The sequence below is a fragment of the Hetaerina americana genome, unplaced genomic scaffold (genome assembly GCF_022747635.1).
Source record: "Hetaerina americana unplaced genomic scaffold, ioHetAmer1.1.p SCAF_21, whole genome shotgun sequence".
NCBI classification, from domain to species: Eukaryota; Metazoa; Arthropoda; class Insecta; order Odonata; family Calopterygidae; genus Hetaerina; species Hetaerina americana.
The window spans coordinates 10,164,150-10,189,451 of NW_027286775.1; the positions used below are offsets into that span (position 1 = coordinate 10,164,150).

The following is a 25,302-nucleotide window of genomic DNA, read 5'->3' on the forward strand; positions in this document are numbered from 1 at the left end:
CGAGGATCCTCTTTACGATCGAGAGATGTAGTAATGAAATAAAGGCTAAAAAAACATACACTCTGAACTTCTGATTGTAAGACAAAAAATGCGAATGTCCGAAGAACTAATGAAGCCGCAGCAATGATATAATCATTTTGATATTATTTCCACCCTACTGCACACATGATGCTTGCTAAGAGACCATCCCCCTTCCAATGTTAATGCACGTTATATGCCAAGCTGATAAAAGATGCTCGATCATATCGAAATAATTTGCATATCAATTTGCCGCGTAATTTAGATTATTTTGCATTCCATGATTGTGAAACAAAATGCCATCTGTACATCATATTTTCCCTGCCAGCCTATGGCTAGTGTGTTCTGTTCACTTCTTATGCACATCAAGGTAACTGATTTTTAAAAAACCCAATGGCGGTTTTGTCTTTGTTTACAGGTCATAACATACTAAGTTAAACTTGAATCATTAATTAAATTTGCCAAATATTCACTGTAATGCTTTGAATTTAAACTGTACAGCTATTTCAACATACCAGTTTCTTAAAAAAACGTATGTTTACAATTCTTTTGTTCTTCGACATCCTTTATTCCCGCGGAGAGAAGAATGACATTTTTTTCATTCCTTTTCTAAAGTGGAAGTTTGGAAGAAAGGAAAGGTGGGTGGAAGGGGGCGATAAGACGTTGTGCGGGTGACAATGTAGGCCTAGTCATTAGTGGTGATTTTTCTGAGTGGAAAGGTTCTGGTGTTTTGTTAAGCAGATGAAGGACGATGAGGTCTGGTCATGGTTCATGAGTTCATTTTTGGAGCAGTGGATGTGGATGCTTTCATAGTAGTGTAATAAGTGGTGCCGCCGATCTTTCGGTACAACCTTGTCTGTAGCAAGCCATGTGTACTTTAAATCGTGTGAGGATATTTCTACGTGTTTGTCCAATGTAAGATTGGTCGCATTCGGGACAACTTATCTCGTATATGCCTAATTTTTGAAGTGGATCAATGGGATCTTTTGCGTTTTGAGTTTGTTGTTGGTGACGCATATAGGTTTTCTACCGTGTTTTTTGAAAATTGGAGCGAGTCCTTTAGTCAGTGTGGGGTGAATTTGGTGAGGTGGTTAGTGTGGCGTCCCCCAAGGATATATATATATATATTTATATATATATATATATGTCCTTGGGGGTATATATATATATATATACATTTTTTAAGGTTATCTATAGGTTTTTGGATGGACACAACTACCAAACAAACATTTTATTAGTCCTAACAAAACACAAAATCCATCATCCTGCTCTATATCAGGACCCTCTTCATCTCTGAGTACTTTCTTCCTCCCTTCATCCCGCCCAACATCCCTATCCTGTTCCTTCCCTTTCCTCTTTTGCCCAACATTCTCCCCTCTATCACAGTCTTCAACCTCCCACTGCCAGTCAATACGCCCCTCATCCACTTTTCCTGCCTCCATAGGATTGCTCCCAACAAACCCCTCTCTTCGCCCACCATACCAAGTACTTCCTCCTTTGTTTTCTTCTCTGTCCATTTCACCCTCTCCACTCTTCTCCACACCCACATTTCAAAAGCCTCCACTCCACGTCTATCCTCCTGCTTCAATGACCACGTCTCCGCGCCGTACATAGCTACGCTCCATATCAAAGTTTTTACGAGTCTTTTTCTAACATCCTTACTCAACGTCCCTGTCGTCAGCTCCCTCCTCCTTGTCAAAGCCTCTTTGCCAATCGCAATTCTTCTCCTAACGTCCCTTCTACTTTCACCGTGTTGGTACAAAACACAATCGAGGTACGTAAACTGTTCCACCTGCTCTAGTTTTTGCCCTCCTATTTTAATGATTAGCTTAGCCTTTTTCTATCTAGAGAATCGCATAACATTTGTTTTATTAATTTTGATTCTCATCCCATACCTGTCGCACTGAATTTCCAATTCACTCAGGAATGCTTGCAACCCCTTGGTTGACTGACAAACTAAAGCTTGGTCATCAGGAAACCTAACTGATTTTACGAATTCCCCGCCCACCTTCATTCCTACCTCTAGTTCTTCCCATGCCTCTTTGATCATTTCCTCTGCATACAGGTTGAACAGCAACGGTGATAATGGGCAACCCTGCCTTACACCCCTTCCTAACACTGCCCATCCGGACTCCCCGTTCCCCACTCACACCTGAGCAGTCTGAGACATGTACAGGTTGCGGATTAGCCTCCTTTCCCTCCAATCTATTCCTATTTTCTGCAATATACCCATTAGTTTTTCCCAGTTCACTCTATCAACACCTTTTTCGAAATCTACGAAACAGGCAATTACTACTGGTTGTGTTCTTTATTCCCCTCGATTAATAATCTCATAACTGCATTGGCATCACGCGTACCTCTTCCCTTCCTAAACCCAAACTGATCATCCCCTAAGTAATCATTTGCCCTACTCTCTATCTTTTGTTTATGATCCTGAGAACAACTTTAGAATTGTGGAATATCTAACTTATCGTCCTGTAGTCCTCATATGATGTAGCCTTTACCTTTTTCGGAATAGGAACTAAAACTGACCTCACAAAGTCTTCCGGCCAGATTCGCTTCTCATACGAGGGTCATCCGGAAAGTAGTACCCGTTCGTGAAATAAAGACACAAAAGTAAATATTAACAAACATAAAAAAATTTATTTGAAAGAGGATACTTTAAACTACTTCTCAACATAATCTCCAAGCAAATTAAGGCATTTGTCATAACGTGTGACAAGTTTCTGTATTCCTGCTGCATAGTCCTTCGCCGCCAGCTCATTGAGATACGCGAGGGACCCATCTTGCACAAATTTTTGCATAATGCAGATGGTGTTTAACAATTTCATGAACAATTGTTCGAGAAACATTGGGAAAATACTCACAGATGTCATCAATTGTGACGCGCCGATCGTTCCTCACGAATTCGTCAACTGAGCTCACCAGTTGGTCTGTAATGACAGACGGTCTCTCCGAACGCTCATCGTCGTGTGTGTTCCCCCTCCCCATGTTGAAGTTGCGACACCACCGCCGAACAGACGACTCGTCCATTACATTGTCTCCATACACCTCCTTTAATTGGCGATGAATATCACATGGGCGAACGTTTCTTGCATTGAGGAATTTAATCACTGCCCTCACTTCACAACTGGCGGCGTTCTCAATTTTTTTAAACATTGTAAACAATCACAGAAACAACACAGGCAATGCTAGCGTCACGCAACTTGGCTCAGAGAAGGCAGACAAGCCACTGAAGCTATCTGACCTCGTCCAGTGGCTACTCGCGTCGTCAGCACTTCATGCGGCACGAACGGGTACTACTTTCCGGATGACCCTCGTAAATACTACGGATCAGCCCATATAGCCTCTTCCTCCCACATTTACCTAAGCATTTCAATAGTTCCGCGGGAATGTTATCCATCCCCATGGCCTTATTTAATGTCATCTCCCTTAATGCCTTTTCTATCTCATCGTCGAGTATGCCTGGACCTAAGCTGTCTTCCTCTACGTCGTATTCTTTTTCAATGTCTAACTTTGTTGGTCTAAGTTCCTTACTATACAGTTCTTCTATATACTAACTCCTTCCATCTCTCTTGGATCTTTCCTGCGTCAACTATTACCTTACCCGCCTTATCTCTAACTGTTAGCATAGCTCTTCCTTTCTTACTTCCCGATAACGATTTAAATCTGCTGTACAGCGCATTGATTTCAGCCTTCCTCTGCAGACTTTCCATATCCTTGCACTGCGTCTCTCACCATGCTTCTTTTGCTTTATTCGTTGCCCGCCTAAATTTATTGTTTAATTCTTTGTACTTCATTTTGCCTAATTCTGTATTTATATTCTTCCAATTTTTTTCCACTTCCATATATATCCGTGATCCATGGTTTCCTAGTCCTTTAACGTTAACGGTTCCAATAGTGTCTTTTGCGGCTTTAGACAACCCTTTCTTAAAACTTTCCCATTTTTCTTCGATAGTACTTAGCTCTTTACCATCCTCCATGATTTCCTCTACCGCCAGTTTGTAATCCTTCCTTTTCAAATCATTTAATGCTACATTCCTTTTTCTAACTCGCCGCCCCTGCCTTATCTTTTTGAAAGGGACGCTATATTTCATAGCAACTAAATTGTGGTTCGAGTCCGTATCCGCTCCCGGGAAGCTGTGCGAATTTATCACACTGTTCCTAAACCTGTGTCTAACCAGGATATAATCTAGCTGATACCTTTCTGAGTCACCTGGCATTTTCCATGTATACCTAGGTCTTTTGTGGTGTCTAAATCAATTGTTGATGATGACTAATCCCTGTCTCCTGCAGACCTCAACTGCTTTCTCCCCGCGGTCATTCCTCGTGCCTAAACCGTAGTCCCCGACCTCATCACCATCTCTTCCTTCGCCTTCCGTTGTATTCCAATCCCCCATCACTATCAAATGTTTCCCTGCAGGAACACACGTGATTATGTCCTCTAACTGATCGTACATCCTATCGACCTCTTCTTCCTTATGGTTGCTCGGTGGCATGTATACCTGAATAATAACCAAGTTCGTCGGTTCTGCTTTTATCTCTACTAGTAGTATTCTATCCGTTACCTGCTCTATTTTGACTACGCTTCTTCCTACCTCTTCATTTAATACTATGGAAACCCCTCGTTGGCTCTCGTCCCCGCCGATGTATATTATTCTATAATTATCACTCCAGTAATCCCCGCTATCCTTCCATCTCACCTCGCATAGACCTAAAATATCTATATTTCCCCTTTCCATCTCTCGCTTAACATTCTCCAATTTCCCTGTCCTCATCATTGTCCTAACATTCCACGTTCCTATTCTAACTAATGTGGTATTCTTCTCCTTCGTCTTCTGTCCTGCTGCTGCTGGTTTTCCCTTGAAAGGGTTTCGTAGGATGACGACCGTGGGGGCCTTGCCTCCCCCGCTTCCCGGCACGACACACGGCCGATTGGGCCGAGCTTTGTAGTTGCTTGGATTCATATTCTCTGTTTATCCATCATTTAAATCTTGGGAATGATAATTGAGGTGGTTTCCCGTTGCCTTCCTCAATAGTGTTTTTAACGTGACACCATCACTTCCTGGCCGCCCCTCTGGGGTCAGACGCCATTGCAGCCGCCTCACTGAGGAACAGACGCCGCATGGACTACCTTTCGTCTGGCTCCTAACCTTCGACCTATCTGGCATGGGTGACTCTACCAGGAGCAATTATTATTACTCCCGCCAGCACAGCTCTATGGGTCATCGGGATTGCACGAGGCGCTCTCTCCCGCCCTTCCCCTATTCCTCTTGCACTTCCAAGAATGTTGTTTATCTTCTTACCTGTAAACTCTGCCCGTCCTTTTACATAGGCCAATGTTCCACACCACTTAACATTAGGATTAATAACCACCGCGCCTCGTGCAATCCCTCCTCCCCGTCCGCGGGTCTCCCCATCCCTAAACATGCTTCCCATCATAACACCCCCTTCAACCAGTGTTACAATGTTTCCGTCCTAGCGTCCCTTCCCACATCCGATAACCCTATAGAATTAAAAACCCTTGAATTGGCATTCATTTACATCTGTATGGCCTATCAGCATCCGGGCCTCAATGTCGTTCACTGATGGGAGTGGCCTAAAATTGTTACTTCCACCCCTTCCCTCTCCCTTTCCTCTCCCCAACCATTCCTTTCACCCCTCCTTCGCCTCCCGTTCTCCCCTTCCCCTGGCCCCCTTCCCTTTCTCTCGCACCCCTCACCTCAACAATTCCAGCAGTCATTACTTCTACATCTTCAGAGGAAGACGGATTGTTTCCGTCGAAATATCAAGAAAATACGTGTGAGTGTTCTCTTTTTTTGTGTTTCTATATTATGTATTACTGTATATATATATATATATATATATATATATATATATATATATATATATATATATATATATATATATACATTGAAACACGAAATCCCGCCAAGCGGCGAACAAATACTCATTAATATAGAAACAGCTATAAGGAAAAGAACACACATAAAGGACGAACATAGGAGAGGTGGGGAAGGCGGAATCCAGCAGATCACGAATGTAAAAATATTTCCTAGACCGGGATTTGAACTCCGGATCATTCCACTGCCCGGGCGGAGGCTCTTAACCACTTGAGCTATCCAGGAAACGTAATTTACACTGAGATCTGCGATGCTGTAAGCAACCAAGTGCCTCGATTCTTTGGGCAAGAGATGGCGTTAGGGAGCGGTTTCACCCACCAAAGGAATTGAATGTTTGAATGTGTATTAGGCCAATGTGGCTCGTCTCTTCTTCTGGCTATGCGCACCACGAAACGCACTGCTCTTATCTTGTATGATGTTGTATGATTCCTGTACTACTATCCTTTTCTCTGTGTGTCTTATCTATTTCTCCTTTACGTTTCCTGGATAGCTCAAGTGGTTTAGAGCCTCCGCTCAATGGCAAGTGGAAAGATCCGCAGTTCAAATCCCGGTCTAGGAAATATTTTTATATTCGTGATCTGCTTGATTCCGCCTTCCCCACCTCTCCTGTGTCCGTCCTTTGTGTGTGTTCCTATCCCTTTTCCTTATATCTGTTTCTATATTAATGAGTATATATATTTATGTATATATATACATATATATGTATATATATATATCGGAATGGTGCAATAAATGGGGATTAACACTTAATATAGATACATCTACATAATACCCCGCACGCCACCGCAAGGGCGTGTGGCGGGGGGTGTCTGATCACCAACTGTAAAAAGGAACAATACCACATGCAAAACAACAGCATGGAAAATTACACCCACAGTACACCCTGCGTCGGCCAATCGTTTTCGACGAATGTGCGCAGATATTTCCAGTGGTTACCTCTGGTAAGAGATGATATCGATGTATTTTTGTTCATGTACACATTGACCTCCTCATCCTGCAAACCAATCAGACCCAACCAAACTGTGGAATACGCGAGAGACATTAGTCATCACCATCACGTGGGAGTTCAATGCAAAATGACTGATCCACTACATTTAAATGTTTAAGGCTCTCTTTTGGAAGATGTCAAGCTGTTTCCTTCCTCTTTGCCCAAAAACTTTGCTTCCCCTTTCAGATCCTGCAGGAGGAAAAGGGAGTCCTTCAGTCCCTGGAGAGGTGCCTCAAGGAGCGGTGCTGCCACCTAGAGGACGAGGTCAACGGGCTCCGAGTGGGAGAGGGAGTCAATAGCCAGAGGGGCGACCTGCCCGCTGCCGGCAACCGCCCCGGGGTCAAGGTCTCTGGGGTGCTGACTGGTGGCACCGACAGCGTGGACACCAAGCACCACGCCTCGACCCCCGAGGACGAGGGCATCAGCTCTACCGACAACCCCAGCAGCAGCTGCAGCGCAGGGGAGGAGGAGGAGGGCGAGACGAGGCAAGGGTCAAGGTATACCCTCAAATCTCCCATAGCTCGACTTGTGCAAGTTTGTCCCGAAAGTAACTTAAGTTAAGAAATAAAGTAAAGACGTAGTGACTAGACAAATTTTTATTATATACATTGAAAAGCACATTTTAAAACTATTTCTCTTCAAAGTTGTCATTCAGTTTGAGGCATCCATCATAACGATGCACATGCTTCTCAATTCTGTCTCTGAAGAAATCTGCCCCCGCCTTACAATTTTAGCCTCTTGTTTACACACCAGCACGCAATTCTGCGTCTCTGTCAAGGCGCTGTGCAATTGCAAGCCACGCCTAGCGAGGGAGATCCATCGTATTCACATAACCGCTGTTTTCACGGATTTTTTCGTTCATATTTCACCGTTAGTTCATCTATTTCAAGGCTAGACCGGCCACAGCGGTGTCCTCGTTATGGACATTGGTGCTGAGGCTATTTTAAAACTGACTGTACCTCACTCCACTTACTTCACTCATTATCATTCCGTCTCCGTACACCCCGTACAAAGCTGCGAAATGAATTTCAATTGTCTTGTGTTCGTTTTTTGACATAGTCATAGATCGCAGCACTTCACAACTAGAAGGGATTTTATATTACAGCGTATTAAATTTTGATAGTTTGCAATTTGAACAAAGTAGAAGAACCACGCACTGTCTGTACGCACACTTCCAGGATGCGTGCACGTTCAAGTATTGGGACGTTTAGACACACCAAGATGGTGCCTCCAGCTCTGTTGCCAACTGCCACGCTAGGCCGAAACGTAAGTTACTTTCTGATCATCCCCCGTATGTTATTCTTATTCACTCCCTTCTTGGAGTATTCTCGATATTGGTTTGCTTCGGTTAGATTTCCTGCACGATTGAGCCTCTGCGTTGTAAGGTCCTCCTGGGTCAGTGTGGTGATGACTTTAGATGAACGTTCATCGGGTCAAGAATGGCCGCCGATAAAAACAAGAGAGACATTAAAAATTAAGGAATGGTGTGTGTAAATAGGGATATAATTTCTGAATATATTGACTGAATGTTTGCGCGATAAGGTAAGATACGAAATGAATAAGTCCGTTTGAAATGCGTGCGTATACTGAAACGAAATGCTTCTTTGGCAATGCAAGGACTTTGGGCATATGAAAGAATTGAAATTTGTGCAAAGGGAGAAAAATGGCCGCACATACATCTGTCCTTCTCCCTAAATATGTTTTTGAATGAATGCCCACATGGGGTACAGCATACTAAGCATAAAACTCGATCACGTGAGGTTGGTACGTGGTAAAAATAGGAGAGGTATGATTGGGTCATGGAAATATGTGCGTTGGATGAACCGATAAGAGAAGATTTATTGTGCCATGCATGTGTGGTCATGCCGAGAGATAGAATGAGAGAAAAATCACCAAACAGATACGCGTGAGAGAATATTGCGAATGATTTGAGAGAGCGCGGGGCACTTCAGAGGAAGTTATTAGGGTCGGTATGGTCGAAGAGACCCCCTGCCACACACCTTTTTGGTTGATCGCGGGGTATTTGTGTCGAAGTCGAGACTTTCGAAGACGAGAAATGACCGGAGCATGAGGAACAGACTCACTTAGGATCATGTAAGAAACGACCTATTAATGCGACAGGCGAAAGAAATGAAATAAGGACATGGCAGTAGGGAGGATATTAGCGAATGTCTTTGAGGTCATAGAATCAGGCTTTTTCGACGTTCGTCTCCCCCGAAGGATATGGGTGCACTACAGACTTTTTACGGTGGTGCGACAGCCTATTGGGAGGACCATCCGATTACGCACTGGAGTATTTCGATTTTCATACCCTTAGTTATTGATCTATCTAGACTTTTAAGAATGAAATACACGGTTTGCATAAAAGGTATAGGGAAAAGTTTCGGAAAAATTGATTTATTTCAGCAGATATTGGTCATATACTGCCTTTCAAAATTCTTCAAAGTATACATCCATTAAGAGCGTGGACACACTTTTGCCCGAGCGAATTTTTTCCACGACTCGAAGGCTCCCTGTTGGGTAGGCGGAAGGTCGTTAAGGGTTCGCATGCAAGCTTCTCGTACGACTTGACTTAGGGCCCAATGGTGGTGTCCTTTGAGGGATGATTTCACCATTGGGAATGGGAATGGTATGCTAGTGCCAAGTTGGAACTGTAAGAGGGTTGGGGAATCGTCGCGATTAGGTTTTTCGTCAAGTAGTCGATTACCTTGGAGCCTCAAGTGCTCAAGATCTTCGGGATGAGTTTAACCACTGCAAATCTGCTGATCTTTCGCATCGCCAAATTTTTAGTGATAATGGTAGGCACTGTCACATTACCATGCCAATACGATCTGCGATCATGCGTTACTTTAACAGACGGTCTGAATTCAGCACTTCACGTATACAGGTTATGAACAAATTGTTACCAATACTTTTTATTCAAACCTTGTATACAAATCGCGTCGAGGGTTTTTTTGCGGAAAAGATGACGTCATTAGAATAATTTGGGCTGTTTTAGATAATTGAAAGTACACGAATAAAATATAGGACATATCATCTTAATATAGTCCACATATGTTTGTACAAATGGGGAAATTTATTTGTATTGCAGAATTGGATGATGGTTTTTTTATTTTAGTACCCTAAAGGCCACCGGTAGTGTATGTGGACGGGGGTGAATACATACCAGAGTAATTTTGACCCGGACTTTTGTACCCCTATCGCGGTCGGACAATGTTATTCTGATCCTTCATCTTTCGTAGAAAAAATGACATTTTAAATCTCATACCTATTCTATACTTAACCCTCTCTAATTTTATTGACGTGATCTCTCCTACCGTAGTACGATGGGAGTGTTAATACATTTTTAACATCACTGCTAAAGAGATGTTCTTCAAATTTATGCAAGAGGTTGAATCTGTAACTTAACCTTCGCTCCATAAATTATTCCCAGCATAGCTCCTCTAATATTATGGATACGCTACTAAGTTAATCATAAGAACGTTTTATATACTTCATGAAGATCCCATATAGAACTAGCAGCATATTCTATATGAGGCCTAACCAGTGAAATATTACATTTCTCTTTGATCTTTTCATTACATTTACCCAGTATCATTCTAATAAATACTAATTTTTTGTTAGCTTGTCCCCTTACTCAGGAGAGGTCGCGATTGAGGGTAACTCCTCAAAGTATTTAATCCAGTCTACACATTCCATTTCGTTGTTCCCGATGCAATCGGCATTCAAGAGAGAATTGCTCTTCTTCCAAAAAGTCATCACTACGCACTTTTTCAAATATAATTCTAATTGCCAAGTTTCGTATCAGCCTTCAGGACATCTGATAAGACTACTACGTCCTCAGGATCACAGTAAACCATTTCATCGTCAGCAAATAAACGTATTATACTATGGAGTGAATGTCGTTAACGTCAAGTAGGAATAAAAGAGGTCCGATGACACTTCCCTGGGGAACACCTGAAGTAACTTTTACTGCATTTGGGCAAACTCCATCTATGACTACTGTTCGTGCCCGACCATTTAAAAAGTGTTTAATCCAGCATCGGATATTTTTGTCTATGCCATATGCTTCTAACTTTGCGAGTAGTTTACGATGAGGTACTTGGTCGAAAGTTTTCTAAAAATCTAGACAGAAAAATCGCGTTCACTATTACATTTCTCTCTCCAGAAGTAAGAATATCATGAACAAAAAGCGCAAGTTGTGTCTCCTTGGATCCACCTTTTCGGAAACCGTGCTGATTTTTCATTTATAACTCCTGACTATCGAGGTGTCTCACGATCGAACTAGCAACTAAATATTACATAATCGTACAGGAAATGGATGTGAGGGAAATGGGTCTTTAGTTGGATGGTTCCTCCTAGTCTATATGTACATTTATACTTGAAGAAACAGGGTATCAAGTGTGAGCTCTTTTCCCTACACTGCTAGAAGTTGATTACTTACCGACCCCTTGTTATTCTCTCTCGGGGGAAGGAGGGTGGACGAAGAGGCAGAGAGGATCATGTACGAGACGTTCACCGTGCAGAGCGAGACCATCCTGGAGGACCACCAAGGGAGGAAGGGGCGCCAGGCAGAGGAGGAGGAGGAGGAGACGACCATCGAGGAGGTCATCAGGGAGCTGAGGGACCTTGTGGATGACGAGGAGGCCGCCAGGCGGGAGGCGGAGACCCGGACGAGGACCCCCGGAGGCCGAACGGCCGGGCAGGGGGGCAGGACAACCCAGAGCCCCTCGCCTCGCACGGCCACCAAGGCCCCCGCCCGGGCGAAGCAGGGAGAGGCAACAAGGGGGCAGCAGACCGCGTCGGGCGAACGGTGGGCAGAGGAACCTGAGATAGTGCCCTGCCGGATCCTGCCGCAGCCGCCCCGACGACCGCGGTCCCTGGCCCGCGCGGCACTCAAGGGGGCTGTTGCCTCGGCGCCCTTCTTCGAGGACGAAAGTAGCGGACAGAGCAGCGATTCGGATGAGCCGAGGGGGCCGAACGCCCCACCGCCGCCTCCCGTGGTGCAGGCGAGGACGGTGGTGTCGGGATACTCGAGGGCGTACGGGGGCCTGCGGAGGTGGGAGACGGTGGTCGCGGGGCCCGCCGACGGGTCCAAGATCCAGCAGCCGAAGCAACAGCAGTTCCGCTCCTCCAGGGACACTCCGTCCAAAGTCCTGCGGCGCAGTGAGTCTCTGCACCACGGCAAAGTGGCTGCGGCGATGCCCGAGCGATGGAGCAAGGTGAATGTGGAATCGGCGCTGCCGTCCACGGCGCGGCACGGCTCTCGAAGGTGCGTTGTTGAGCCAGCGAGGTTTGCCTGGCAACATGTTCAATGTCCTTTGGAAAAACATTTGGTACTTGAAGGCGCAGAATTTGTAACACTGAATGTTTGCGCGAGTGAGTGAGATGCTCGATTTTTAAAGGTACGCACTTTATTGGTAATTGAATGATTGCGTGCAAATCTGGAACTTGGTTAATATATCATTTATACACTCCTGAAGCCTATTATCCTTGGGTCAGCATTGACCGAAGGATCAAGGGTCCAAATCTGTGTGGCAGTTTTGCCCAACCCCCAACAGTGCCAGATTTTGTATTATTGTCTGCGAAGATGATGACCTCTTATCCGGCGGAATACTTACCGGGTCCTCGCTCAGGTAGGCATCATCATTCTGTAGGTTTCTCATTGATAGAGAGATACCATACCTGGCGACCACTCCCAATGGGTTGATATGGAAATGACAACAATGTAGAAGTTAAGGGCTGAGGAACTTAGTCCAGAAAACTGCCGACTAGAGTCCTAAAAAACAAGTCCAGACAGGGAACTGTCCAAATAAAGATGACAACCCGGACAAGGGTGAGAATGGCGGAACTCCAAACATTAATCCGCAGCATTATTGCCAAATCCAGGGTCAAATCCACTTAACACGGCAATAACATTGTAACCTAGCCGTGAGGAAGCCCCGGAATGAAAATTGAAAGGGATGATGTCCTTTGGGCACAATTATTGTTTTCAAAGCTGTAAAAGTTTTGCTTCAATAGCTTGCTACCTTAAATTATTACTACTTGTCATTTTCGATCATATTCCAAACTGATATCCGCATTACATTGAAAAAGCACGACTTTGGCACAAGGAGAAAAAATCACAGTCATTGAAGCGAAAACTTGAACGGAGGAGCAGACCCTACGTACAATTGCGAGTAGTGGCGTAACACTCCTTTCTTCAGACTTCTACCGTTGCCCTTAACGTATAACTAGCCCTATTGATTGCCATTGCCATTTATTTATTTTAGTATTTAATTTAAGCCACCGCTAGGGTGTGCGGCAGGGGGTGAATACACACGAGAATAATTTTTACCCGAACGTGGCCCGCGGTCGAAAAATGTTATTATATCCCCTATCGTCCGCGGAAAAAATGGTATCTTAAATATATCTGTCCTACATTTGATCTGTGCACAGAATTAGAAGCATTTTGAAATAAAGAGGTACATTTAATCAAAGATAATTTGAAATTACCTAATTCATCCCCACCATCTTACTGTCGACTGTTAAACAGCTGGAAATTTTCTTTCCCCATTTCTTCTTTTTGTACAGACTACTACATAAAATTCTATACTTTGGCCGGGAATACTCTTAAACAAACACCAATTTTCAAGTTGAGCACTGACTGGACTAATTTTGGACGAGCAATTATTTAGGTTCGACTTCGATTTGTTGGTGCCCCGTTGGTCACAGCCTTAAAGCCCTCTCCAATTTCAGGGGCAGCCTGGATGACGGTCTATTTTTCGTCGCAGAGTCCTCCACCTCCACGCCCCCTCTGCCCCGTCCCACGCCCCCTCCGCCCCCGCGGTCCTCGCCGCCAAAGCACCAACTGCAGCTCCCCTTCGCGGCACGGGCGCGCAAGTCCCGGAGCCTGGACCGGGTTGACGACGGCATTGAGGCCACAGGAGACTGGAGTCTCGGCTGGGACTTCCCCAGGGGCAGACCCCCGCTCTCGCGCTCCGCCACCCGCAGAGCCAACCCGCCGACGTCCCTCGCGAGGCCGCAACCGCACCACCACCACCAGCACCACCAGGCGCGGTGCCCGCCCGACGGCGCCAGCTGCACGGGGGTGGGGCCACCACCCTACAGTCCACACGCCCCCCCTCCTTACGGGGGCAAGGCGCAGCAGAGCATCTACGGCATCATTGGCTCGGCCTCCGACGACATCCTACGGAAGACCCAGGATTTGAGGAAGCAGAGCACTAAGCACCAACTGGGGGGGAGGTGTCCTCCGCAGACCGCCGCCAAAGTGACCGACCTCTTGTCAGGACTCTACTGATCTAAGTCACACCTCATTTTCTTCAAGAGGGACAGAGAGAGAGAGAGACCAAAGCATTTTATGAACACGGTGTAAGACCAGGTGTGATATAAATTGGACCAGGTATTATACATAAATTGGACAAAATCATTGAAGACAGCATCCTTGATCATGCCGGGGCATTATTCTATCAATTAGAATCAACAATTATGGCATATAAATTTATTCAAGCCCCCCCTCTATATATAGTATACTCCAGTATACACAGGGCGTATATTGCGCCTATCAGTGTATATATGTGGATTATGCCCCTGGGGTTCATCAAAAACATACCTTTAATGGTAGAAAACAATATACTCGTATATATATATATATATATATATATATATATATATATATGTTTGCACATAAGTGTTTGCTATTGCATGTGAAAGGTTAATATTTCTTCCGTAATAATCCCTCAAGACTGCAATGGAAGAGGAAGGGGATGCTTACTTTAGACATGTGATGATTCCTGTTGTAAATTAGGATAGCTGTATATATTCCTCTTGTTGATTATAAGCTGCATTTTAATGCAAATAATTGGTTTGAGGATGTAAGTGTATAAACAGGGGTTTAGCACCGAGGCTGCTAAGGTTTCGAGTTTTCTTTTACAATGACTTGAATTTTCTCCATTTTGTGGAGACTATTAAAGGCATTGTAGCAAGAATGGGGAAATTTAAACCCAATAATAAGTATGTTATCGGGTTTAACGTTTTTTGGGGGTTTCTGTGCTGCTTATTTATTGGTATTAGACTTTGATTAGATAATGTGTGAAAAAGATTCCAGTTTCATCTTTTTGGGCTAGCCAAATGACTTTGCATGTATATATATTCAGCATGTAAGTGATCCGTGTAACAATATTTTAGCTGCAAGAAAGGTGTGAGCATGATGGAAGAAGATAGTTGTGACGATATTAAAATATCACAATGCTCTGAAAAAAATATTGTTCACTGAAACACAGCTCTAACCAACATTTATAACTTATGTATATATTCATATTTGTTTATAAATTTGAAATCTTCTACTCTTTGTTGAATATTTTGGAAAACCAAAACTCTCCCCAAATTCCCTCTAATCAGTTTTAACCAGACATGAGTAATTTGTAGCGGCATTTAATATATATATATATATATATATATATATATATATATATATATATATATATATATATATATATATATATATGTATATATATATATGTCCAGGTAGAGCATTGGACAACTAGCTGGAGCGACCGGGTTTGATTCCCTCGTAAGCCTCTCTGGACACCTGCAGCTCCTCCCAAGCTATGTGATTTCTAGGGTACCAGATCTTCCTGGGAAACCATGGAAAACCGGTACATGGAAGGGAACTGGTCCCTCTTCTTACTCTGCTAATTTGTGAATTTCCTACAGCGGAAAGGGCTTAGTACTGAGTGAACTCTACCATTACCTACCAAACTGACCTTCGAGTTGATTACTCTATGTTTATGGTCATATGTATATATATACATATATATATATATGTATATATAAACATATATATATATATATATATATATATATATATATATATATATATATTTCATTCACATGGAAATAGAGTTAAGGAAAAGCGATAGCAACACCTAAAGGACAAACACAGAAGAGGTGGGGCAGGTGGAATCGAGCATATCACAACCTTGCCCAAGACTTGAGCTCCGGATCTTTCGACTCGCTGGGCTGATGCTCTAACCTTTTGAGCTATTAAGGAAACATAATATACATTAAAGTCTTCTGTTTAATCAACCAAATGATCCAATTCGTTGGCCAAGAGACAGGGTTAGGGAGCTGTTTCACCCACCAAAAGAGTATAAGACAACACACAGGAGGAAAGGACAGTAGGAAAGCAATCATAAAGCTTCATAAAGAATAGTAACTGTGCGATTTGTTGGATATATAGCCAGAAGAAGGAGACAAGGCACATTGGCCAAATACACATTCAAACACAAAAACCGGAAAGGTCAAGGAAATACTTTGCACTTGTGACCTGCTCAATTCCACCTACCCCTCCTCTGCTTGCGCTCACCCTTTATGCATGTTCCTATCGCTTTTCTGTGTGTCTATTTCCATGTAATTGAATATTTATTCACCAAATGGTAGATTTTTGTGTTTGAATATATATATATATATACACACACGAGGGTCACCGGAAAGTAGTACCCGTTCGTGCCGCATGAAGTGCTGACGACGCGAGTAGCCGCTGGACGAGGTCAGATAGCTTCAGTGGCTTGTCTGCCTTCTCTGAGCCAAGTTGCGTGACGCTAGCATTGCCTGTGTTGTTTCTGTGATTGTTTACAATGTTTAAAAAAATTGAGAACGCCGCCAGTTGTGAAGTGAGGGCAGTGATTAAATTCCTCAATGCAAGAAACGTTCGCCCATGTGATATTCATCGCCAATTAAAGGAGGTGTATGGAGACAATGTAATGGACGAGTCGTCTGTTCGGCGGTGGTGTCGCAACTTCAACATGGGGAGGGGGAACACACACGACGATGAGCGTTCGGGGAGACCGTCTGTCATTACAGACCAACTGGTGAGCTCAGTTGACGAATTCGTGAGGAACGATCGGCGCGTCACAATTGATGACATCTGTGAGCATTTTCCCAATGTTTCTCGAACAATTGTTCATGAAATTGTTAAACACCATCTGCATTATGCAAAAATTTGTGCAAGATGGGTCCCTCGCGTATCTCAATGAGCTGGCGGCGAAGGACTATGCAGCAGGAATACAGAAACTTGTCACACGTTATGACAAATGCCTTAATTTGCTTGGAGATTATGTTGAGAAGTAGTTTAAAGTATCCTCTTTCAAATAAAATTTTTTATGTTTGTTAATATTTACTTTTGTGTCTTTATTTCACGAACGGGTACTAGTATCCGGATGACCCTCGTATGTATATATATATATATATATATATATATATATATAAAATATCTTCGAAATGGAACGCTCTTCGGCGACACACAAATATATAAAAACACAGATGTAGATTTTTAGAATATAGAGACACAAAGAAAGGACACTCACAATTTGTTATTTTACGTTTCGACAGCACGGCTGTCGAAAGACGGATTCTGAAGACGACAGCCGTGCTGTCGAAACGTAAAATAACAAATTGTGAGTGTCCTTTTTTTCTGTCTCTATATTCTAAAAATCTACATCTGTGTTTTTATATATTTGTTTATATATATATGTATATATGTGTGTATATATATACACACACACGTACAGGGTCGCACCCAAAAGTGTAAGGACTGATTTTCTCTTGTGCAAACGGAGCGGTGGAGGGGGGTCTGCCTGGCAGGGTAAGGTGGAGGGGGCTCTTTGCAACAGACCAACACCAACCTCAGTCGCCTGCGGGCTGTCGTTGAGTGAGTTTTTAGTGAAGCAAGTTTTTTGTCCGCGTCGAAAAACAAAATGAATCTGAATTTAGAGCAACGTTATTCCGTGAAGTTTTGTGCGAAAGTCGGGAGGACGGCAACTGAGACCCTCGATATGATCAAGCAGGCTTATGGGGACACTGCCTTAAGCCGTTCCACAGTATTTGAGTGGCACAAGTTGTTTCAAGAGGGTAGGGAGCTCGTTGAAGACGACCATCGCTCCGGACGGCCGTCGACGGCAAGAACCGACACGAATGTGGACAGAGTGAGGACACTGCTGAACACAGACCGACGCTTAACCAGTGAAGAAATTGCAGATCAGTTGAGTCTGTCTGCATCCAACGTCCAACGCATTATTTCACAGGATTTGGCCATGCGCAACGTGTGCGCCAAGATGGTGCCGAAAATTCTGCCATGTCGACCGACAGCTCCTGGCCAAATGCGGCGTTGCCACGTTGCCGCACCCGCCCCATTCTCCCGATCTGGCACCACCGGACTTCTTCTTCTTCCCCCTAATGAAAAGACAGCTCAAGTGACGACGTTTTGACTCGATAAAGGCCGTTCAAGAGGCTTCGACGGAGGGTCATCAACGGCATGCCCAAAGACAATTTCCAGCGGCCGTACGGGGAATGGGAGCAACGTTATACTAAATGTGTGTAGCACCTCTAGGAGCATACTTTGAAGATTATTAAATCGATGTAAGTATATCGTCAATAAAATTCTTGTAAAAATATCAGTCCTACCACTTTTGGGTGTGTCCCAGTATATGCATACTCGAGGGCTGTCCAAAAAGTATGGCGAATCCTGAATTTCCGCGGGTTACGTTTAGTAGATTTTTGTTTTTTTTGGCGTAATGTATGGTACTTATGTCTCTTTCTTAAGTCGATAATTTCGGCCATTTTGAATGTTCCGTTAATTTTTGACAACTGTTTTTCTGGGACGTGTTTTAGCTTGTCTTCGATATTTGCCTGTTCCAAAAAATGGATGAAAGAACCTGTATCAAATTTTGTGTGAAAAACGAAAGAAAGTGCGCGGACACATTCCAAATGTTGACTTTGGCATATGGAGAAGCTACCTTGGACCGAATCAACGTGTATCAGTGCTACAAAATGTTCTCAAAGGGCCGAGAAGATATGAACGACGAAGAGCGTGCCGGACGCCCGAGCAGGTCAACGAAAAATGAAAACATTGATGAAGTGATGATTATAGTATTGACCAATCGTAGAATCACTGTTAGAGAAGTGTCTGAGGGCCTACCCATTTTTACCAATTTTTAGGGCATTACACGGGTCGCCGCGAAATTGGTACCAAAATTGCTCAATTTCGACCAAAAGCAGCAACGCATTAACATTGCTGGTGTTGGACCCGCTCTGCCCACTAAGACCCAAATTTGCTCCAGAGGGTCATAACTGGTGACGAATCATGGGTTTATGGTTATGACGTGGAAACTAAAGCTCAATAATCCCAATGGAAGCTGCAGCACGAGCCAAGAATGAAAAAAGCGCGCGGAGCTCGGCCGAATGTGGAAGTTTTTCTTACAGGTTTCTTCGAATGCAGGGGCGTGGTACATCATGAGTTCTTGCCACAGAGTAGAACGGTAAATAAGGAATATTACCTGCAATTTATGCGCAATTTGCGCGAAGCAATTCGCCACAAACGCCCGGATTTGTGGAAGAAAAAAATTGGCTTTTTCACCATGACAACGCCCCTGCTCACACATCCTTACTTGTTCCATCCTTAATTTTCCGCCAAAAAAGACACAATTATGATGCCCCAGCCACCGTATTCCCCAGATCTGGCCGCCAGTGACTTGTTCTGGTTCCTGAAACTGAAGAGGCCCATGAAAGGACGACGCTACGCTACGATTGACGAGATAAAGACTGCATGGAAGGAGGAGCTGAACAAGATCACAAAAAATGATTTTTTTAAGTGCTTCTCGAGGATTGGAAAAAACGTTGGCACAAGTGTATAATATGTAATAGAGATTACTTTGAAGGGGACGAAATAGATATTCATGAATATATAATTAATATTTTGAAAAACACAAAAGTCGTGATACTTTTCGAACAGATCTTGTATAGATATATATGTAACTACCTAAACTACCATTTTTAACAATTGCCCAAAACAAAAACCATACGCCTTGACTGGGAATCCAGCATGGATTAAAGTTTACGAAATAATCTTACCTACATACCCCTTTTTTCCTGCTTTCAACCCATTTCTTTTTTTCTCATCATCTGGATCTTCAGCATTTGTAGAAGTGTCCAGTTCTCAAAAAAGAGAAATTATGCCAATCAAAAGATTGCCACTATCTTACACAGTATTTCCTTAGGTCTGGTCGGAAATCATACTATCAGTACTGCATTTTTTGAGCTGTCTGGTACTACTGTGGCTTATGCATGTGATGAGCAGCGCAGGCGTGCCTGATATCATTGGACATTATTTTGAGAGCATCTTGATCGAGGTTTATTTCTAAAATTCCTACATGACTAAGGAGAGCAATCGGCTCTAACACCTTAAAAGGGAAATGCTGAAAGTTATATAGACCAAAAAATCCTTGACTAATGCCTAATAATGCAAGCAAAGGAGTATGAAAATTTGAGAATATGTACTGCTATGTAGCTTCTGCCATAATAATTTTTCAGTAAGTATTAAGAGAATGTGATATTGAATACAAATAATCATTTGAAAATTACAACACCGCCTTTGTTATTCCATAAAAATATTTTCTCAAACGAAATTTAAAAAGGCTTTCATTCCAATGAATTGAGTTGGCATATCTCCATTTCTAGATTCACTGAAATAAGGCAAACATTTATTTTTGTCTTTCGAAAGGCTTGACATGACTGGAAAACGGATAGTTCTTGAGATGGGAGAAATATATTTGCAGGGGATGGAAAATTATACTGGTTATTTCATACATAGGTCTAAGTTTGAAGTGTAGAGGTTATTTGAAGGGCACATCTATGAAGAGAATTAGAGAAAAAATTGGAGTAAAGGAAACTTAATAAGGAAACTTGTCCAGAGAAAAGAGGTTGGAGGGTTGGTTCCACCGAAAGGAACTGCGATTGAATATCCTTTAGTACTCTGGCAAAGAAGTTGAAAGTATTTTCTAAATAAACTATGAAAAGCAATATACGTATAATCAATGAATACAATCCACTACCATAAGTATACCTAATTGTTCTGAGCTGATATATTCGCCATGAAAACTATCCCAGGAATGGCCGCAGCTATTCATCATCTAATTTGTATAGTTCACATTTACAATTAATAGTTGAAGGAGCGTCATCTCATTTAATTATATACCTACCTGCTTCAATATTCAATTTGAAATATATGAACACTACCCAAATTATTTTCTCTTTAATTCGAATATATCCTTTTATCATGCTGAATATATTGGTATACTGGAGTGTTTTTCTGTTCCAAATGCGTACATATATGGAATTGTCTGTAGGGAAATATAAGACATTAGATAATAATCATACAAAGGCAATTTACCATTTTTTTCAGTCAATGATTACAAGATGTAATGGATAATATAGTTCATTTTTAATGGTAAACATATCAATTTGAAAGGAACTCACGTCCCTTACGGGAAGCGCCCACTTCCTCCAACAGTATCGCCTAGTCTAAATACTAACTCAATGTCGTTAGGGGGTGTTTATTCATGAAGGTTTAGGCTACTGGTGCGTGTAGAGACACGTGCGGTGTCGTTACGACTAATGAGTGACGTAATAAGCATTATATGAAGGTTAAACAAATAAACCCGCCAAGTGCAAGCTAGCAAAATCCAAATTCGAATATATGTTTAAATTAAAAAGAATTTACTACCGGTTTTCTCACACAGCATTGGATGAGGGATGTCCAAAGTAACATTATTCTGAATTATCTTGTAAAGTGATGACTTTGAAGGCTTATGTATCTACTTCAGAACTTAATTTAATTTCACCCACAACTCACGAAAGATGGAGAAAAAGGAAGCTAACTGTGTCAAATAGGTTATAACACCAAGAGCATTAGTTTAACGATCAAGAAATAGCCAATCCCTAGGTTTTAACTCAAAAATGCAGCACATTCTAAAGCAGACATTAACGGTACGGGGAAGCAGGCGATCGGCTTTGAATAATAAAATGAGGACGTGGAATAAATTAGGTAAGAGGGGCAGATTTAAATTGTAGACCCATTTACGAGATAGTGAAAAATGAACTCCTGTGATTAGTATACATCATGCATGGGTTCTAATGCAGTAGTAGTAATTATTTGGAGGGGGGAGGATGAGTGAAAGTTGAGGAAAATCGTGTCGTTAGGAATTGGTCGGTGATTTGGCAGTGGTACGATTTTCATGGAATTGGGAAATATGGGCCAATACCGACCGCAATAACTCTACTCCGTTCAAGAAATACGCCAGGGTGCCCGTGATTGGGTTTACTCTCAATAAATAACACCAATTTGTGCGACACATGATTACGACCAGGAAAGTGTTCGCCTGCTTCCATTTAAATACTGAACGGAGTCCAATCATTTTGCAAGGTGAAGGCTCTACTGCATTGATCGACGGGAGAGTGTAGGTCTCTCTTCGCAAAATATTACTTATTACGCAAAATATTAATTAGAGTGTCAGGTGAGTGCCCTTATAAGGGAACATGGAGAAGGGAGTTTGCGGAATACAACTTGAACAAACATAGAGGAACATGGTGAATGCATGCTACTTGCAGTCACTCCCGTCCGTGTTTTCTATGGCTGAATGTGTGCATCCTTGTATTCTCGAAATGTACAGCCAATTCAATTCGTTTCTTTGGATTACACTTTCGGTTATGTTCCTTCTTTTGCGCCAAAGGGACACTTCTCCGAGAATATAATTCCGCTCGCACCACTCAAATAGGTTGATATACAAGGGAAAAGAACATACAAACACAAAATGAATGGTTTTCAATGTGATTATTTCCTTCAAGTTCATTGGAAAAACAAGCGGTCACTTATTGCTGTGAGCAATTCAGCGCTGTGCTCTAAGTGATTGGCCTCAACTATTTTTTCCCTTTACATAAAACACGCATCACTCAAAGGACTTCTCGCATTGAAAACACGGAGCATGCCAGGGACGTTGAAACGAGCGAACATTCGGAGGCGCGAGAACATAAGAACAAACACATTAGATTTAATGCATACGCAGTCACCTCGAGGGTGTGCGTTGTACGTCCAGTGGAACACATTTCACGGTGGCAAAAGAAACTTCCATCTTTAAGGAACATCTACTGAGCCTATTTTTCTTTGAAATCTAGTCAGTAAAAAGCCGATATACGACGGTTAAATTCTCAAGCTGAAAGGGAAAGAATTTCGTCCTGCCTGGTTCAATGTGAAGTGTCCGTTTAGTCACTTCCACAAATAGCAGCTGGCATTATCTGGAGGGTTCTGCTTTCGTTCTTCGAAGGAATGTCTGTCGAGCAGTGCTTTGTAATAAGTGGGCCTTGTCCACGGATCAAACGTACCTACATTTTCCAATGGAATGTTAAAAAAACAGTGATCCGTGAGGAGGTAAATCGTAGGTGGACTATGATTGAAAGCTGATATGGGATGCAGTCATATTATTAGTTGGTGATGATTGGTTTAATCCCGGGAAGGAGTGATATTTAAGATCTCATTGTGGAAATTCCTGTTTTCCCTGGGATTGCAATAGTGACCCTCAGTCCACACAAAACTCATGTCCAGAGTACCTTTCTAATATTTTCTACGGATGTTTATAAAGTGCCCTTAAATTTATCAAGCTATAGTCCATCAAAGCGTTTCATAACATCCACAGAATGATGACTCGCGCCGCCAAGAGTGAGTTCCGAATTTCGTGTGATTATGCTGTTAACCGAGGCGGTTCGTCTTAATGAGCGGGCATAAACTCTGTCAAATGTCAAGTAACCGAGATATATTCAAGAGGAAAGAATAATGCTTCTTACCAGGAGTGGGGCCAGTAAGAATTCTTGCCGGTAGAAGCATAAGATGGACCAAGGGCCAAGATCGATCCGAAATATCTCAGGTACGTATCGCTGTGCCTTTGCGTGCCTTCGCCGTGTCGTAGTCAGGGTCGTGAGATTGCTTGTGCTTGAGCTTAACCATTTCTCCTGGCGCCATCTGGTTGTTGAAGAGCGCAATTATGGCGGTGAGTTGTAATTCGTAACAAAATTAATATTGAATTAAAATATATTCATTAATATAGAGGAAATTGTTCGGAAATTACATCAACATAATCTTTGTTGCAATTATTTATGTAGATTTAATTTTACTTTATAGATAATCTACTAATAAATAAAATTTAAATAAGCCTTATGTTCTGCGTTGCACTTGTGAAAAAGGCTGCGATTCTTTCAGTTCGAGTCAATTATACAATTATTATTACGAAAGCGACGGATATGTAGATTCTCTCGAAATTATGGAACATTAATTGATTGGAATGTCGATTGATTGTTAGTGCGATTGCTAGTAAATATTCTGTTTGACATATGCTAGGTAAAAGAGAAATTACACCATGATTAACGGTGTTACGGGGAATGGTGCCATGTTGATTGGCTTCAAAATATAATTATTTCCAAAATCTCAATTTATTTTCTACTCCAAATTCACCTGAATGAAATATTTATGACATTAGTCATTTGCAGTCGGTCCACTGCATTTACGTTTCATTCTTTGGATTTTTTTTGAATTTGGGTACTTTTTCCTGGGCTGTGAGCCGTCGCATCTTATTGAATTTTGCTTCCATGCTCATTGAAAAAGGCCATCTAAAATGTCAATTAAACTTTAATGAACCGAAGTCAAACGCGTGTGAAAGTTTGTCCCAAGAAAGCGGGGGCGATTCAAATAGCACGAGTGTATGCTTTCAGAGTTAAAGGTCAAGGTCACTTGGTGCCAAGAGTCCTCCAGTGCGTTTTGCCCTATTTTACTGAGTCTTTCTCTGGCTTAAACGGGAGTTGAAGACAGCTCTTTTTTGAGAGAAATTGCTGTAATGGTGACGATGAGTTCGTTTTTCGAACTCTCATTGCTTAACTTTAAATAACTGCAGTTGGGTAAACGATACATTAAGTATTTTCGCCCGCCGATGATCATTGACTTGCAAGTATTTTAATTGAAGAAAGAACTGAATAAAGTTTCTTACTACAAAATACAAACGGGATTTAACGTTCAATGACGAAATCGTGAGGGGTTGGGCATTCTTTTGAATGCGAATTATATAATAAAAATGGAATGTTTTTTCACGCGCATTCTGGAGTGTTTGGACTTTTATTTAACTTCTTTTTAAATCTGTTTCAGTGATGCAATTGGTATGTATATGTGTGTGGATAAGGATTTGTTGAAAAGAGAAGAATACTTAGTGCTATGAAAGAGAGTGTAGTATCTGGAAGTCAAGGAATGAAATTAGGATTCCTAAGGAAGGGAACTACGGAGAATCCAGCGAACAGAAATAATTGTAAGTTGAGACATTTATGCACTATCTCAACATTTTTCGTTATGTTTGCATACATTCATCAGTCTTAAAGACGTACACGTCGGACGGACCTCTGTCGAAGAAGGCCAGATATAAGCTTTCTTCTCTTGCTCGTATCTTCTTTATTCACCTCCTTTTATATATTTCTAGCAAAAATGCTTCTTCCTTTATAAGGGTTCTCTTAAAAGATTGTCTG

At 42.3% G+C, this 25,302-nt stretch overlaps 1 protein-coding gene across 1 annotated transcript in view; it reads left to right on the top strand.

The window, feature by feature from the left end:
* mwh (multiple wing hairs) overlaps positions 1 to 14,209 on the top strand; it is a 172,875-nt gene extending 158,666 nt beyond the window's left edge. Inside the window, exons 6-8 of the mRNA XM_071586163.1 lie at positions 7,096 to 7,406; positions 11,384 to 12,181; positions 13,648 to 14,209. Coding sequence (XP_071442264.1) covers positions 7,096 to 7,406; positions 11,384 to 12,181; positions 13,648 to 14,209 — 1,671 coding nt within the window. The remainder of the gene's footprint in view (positions 1 to 7,095; positions 7,407 to 11,383; positions 12,182 to 13,647) is intronic.
* Positions 14,210 to 25,302: the final 11,093 nt, after the last annotated feature.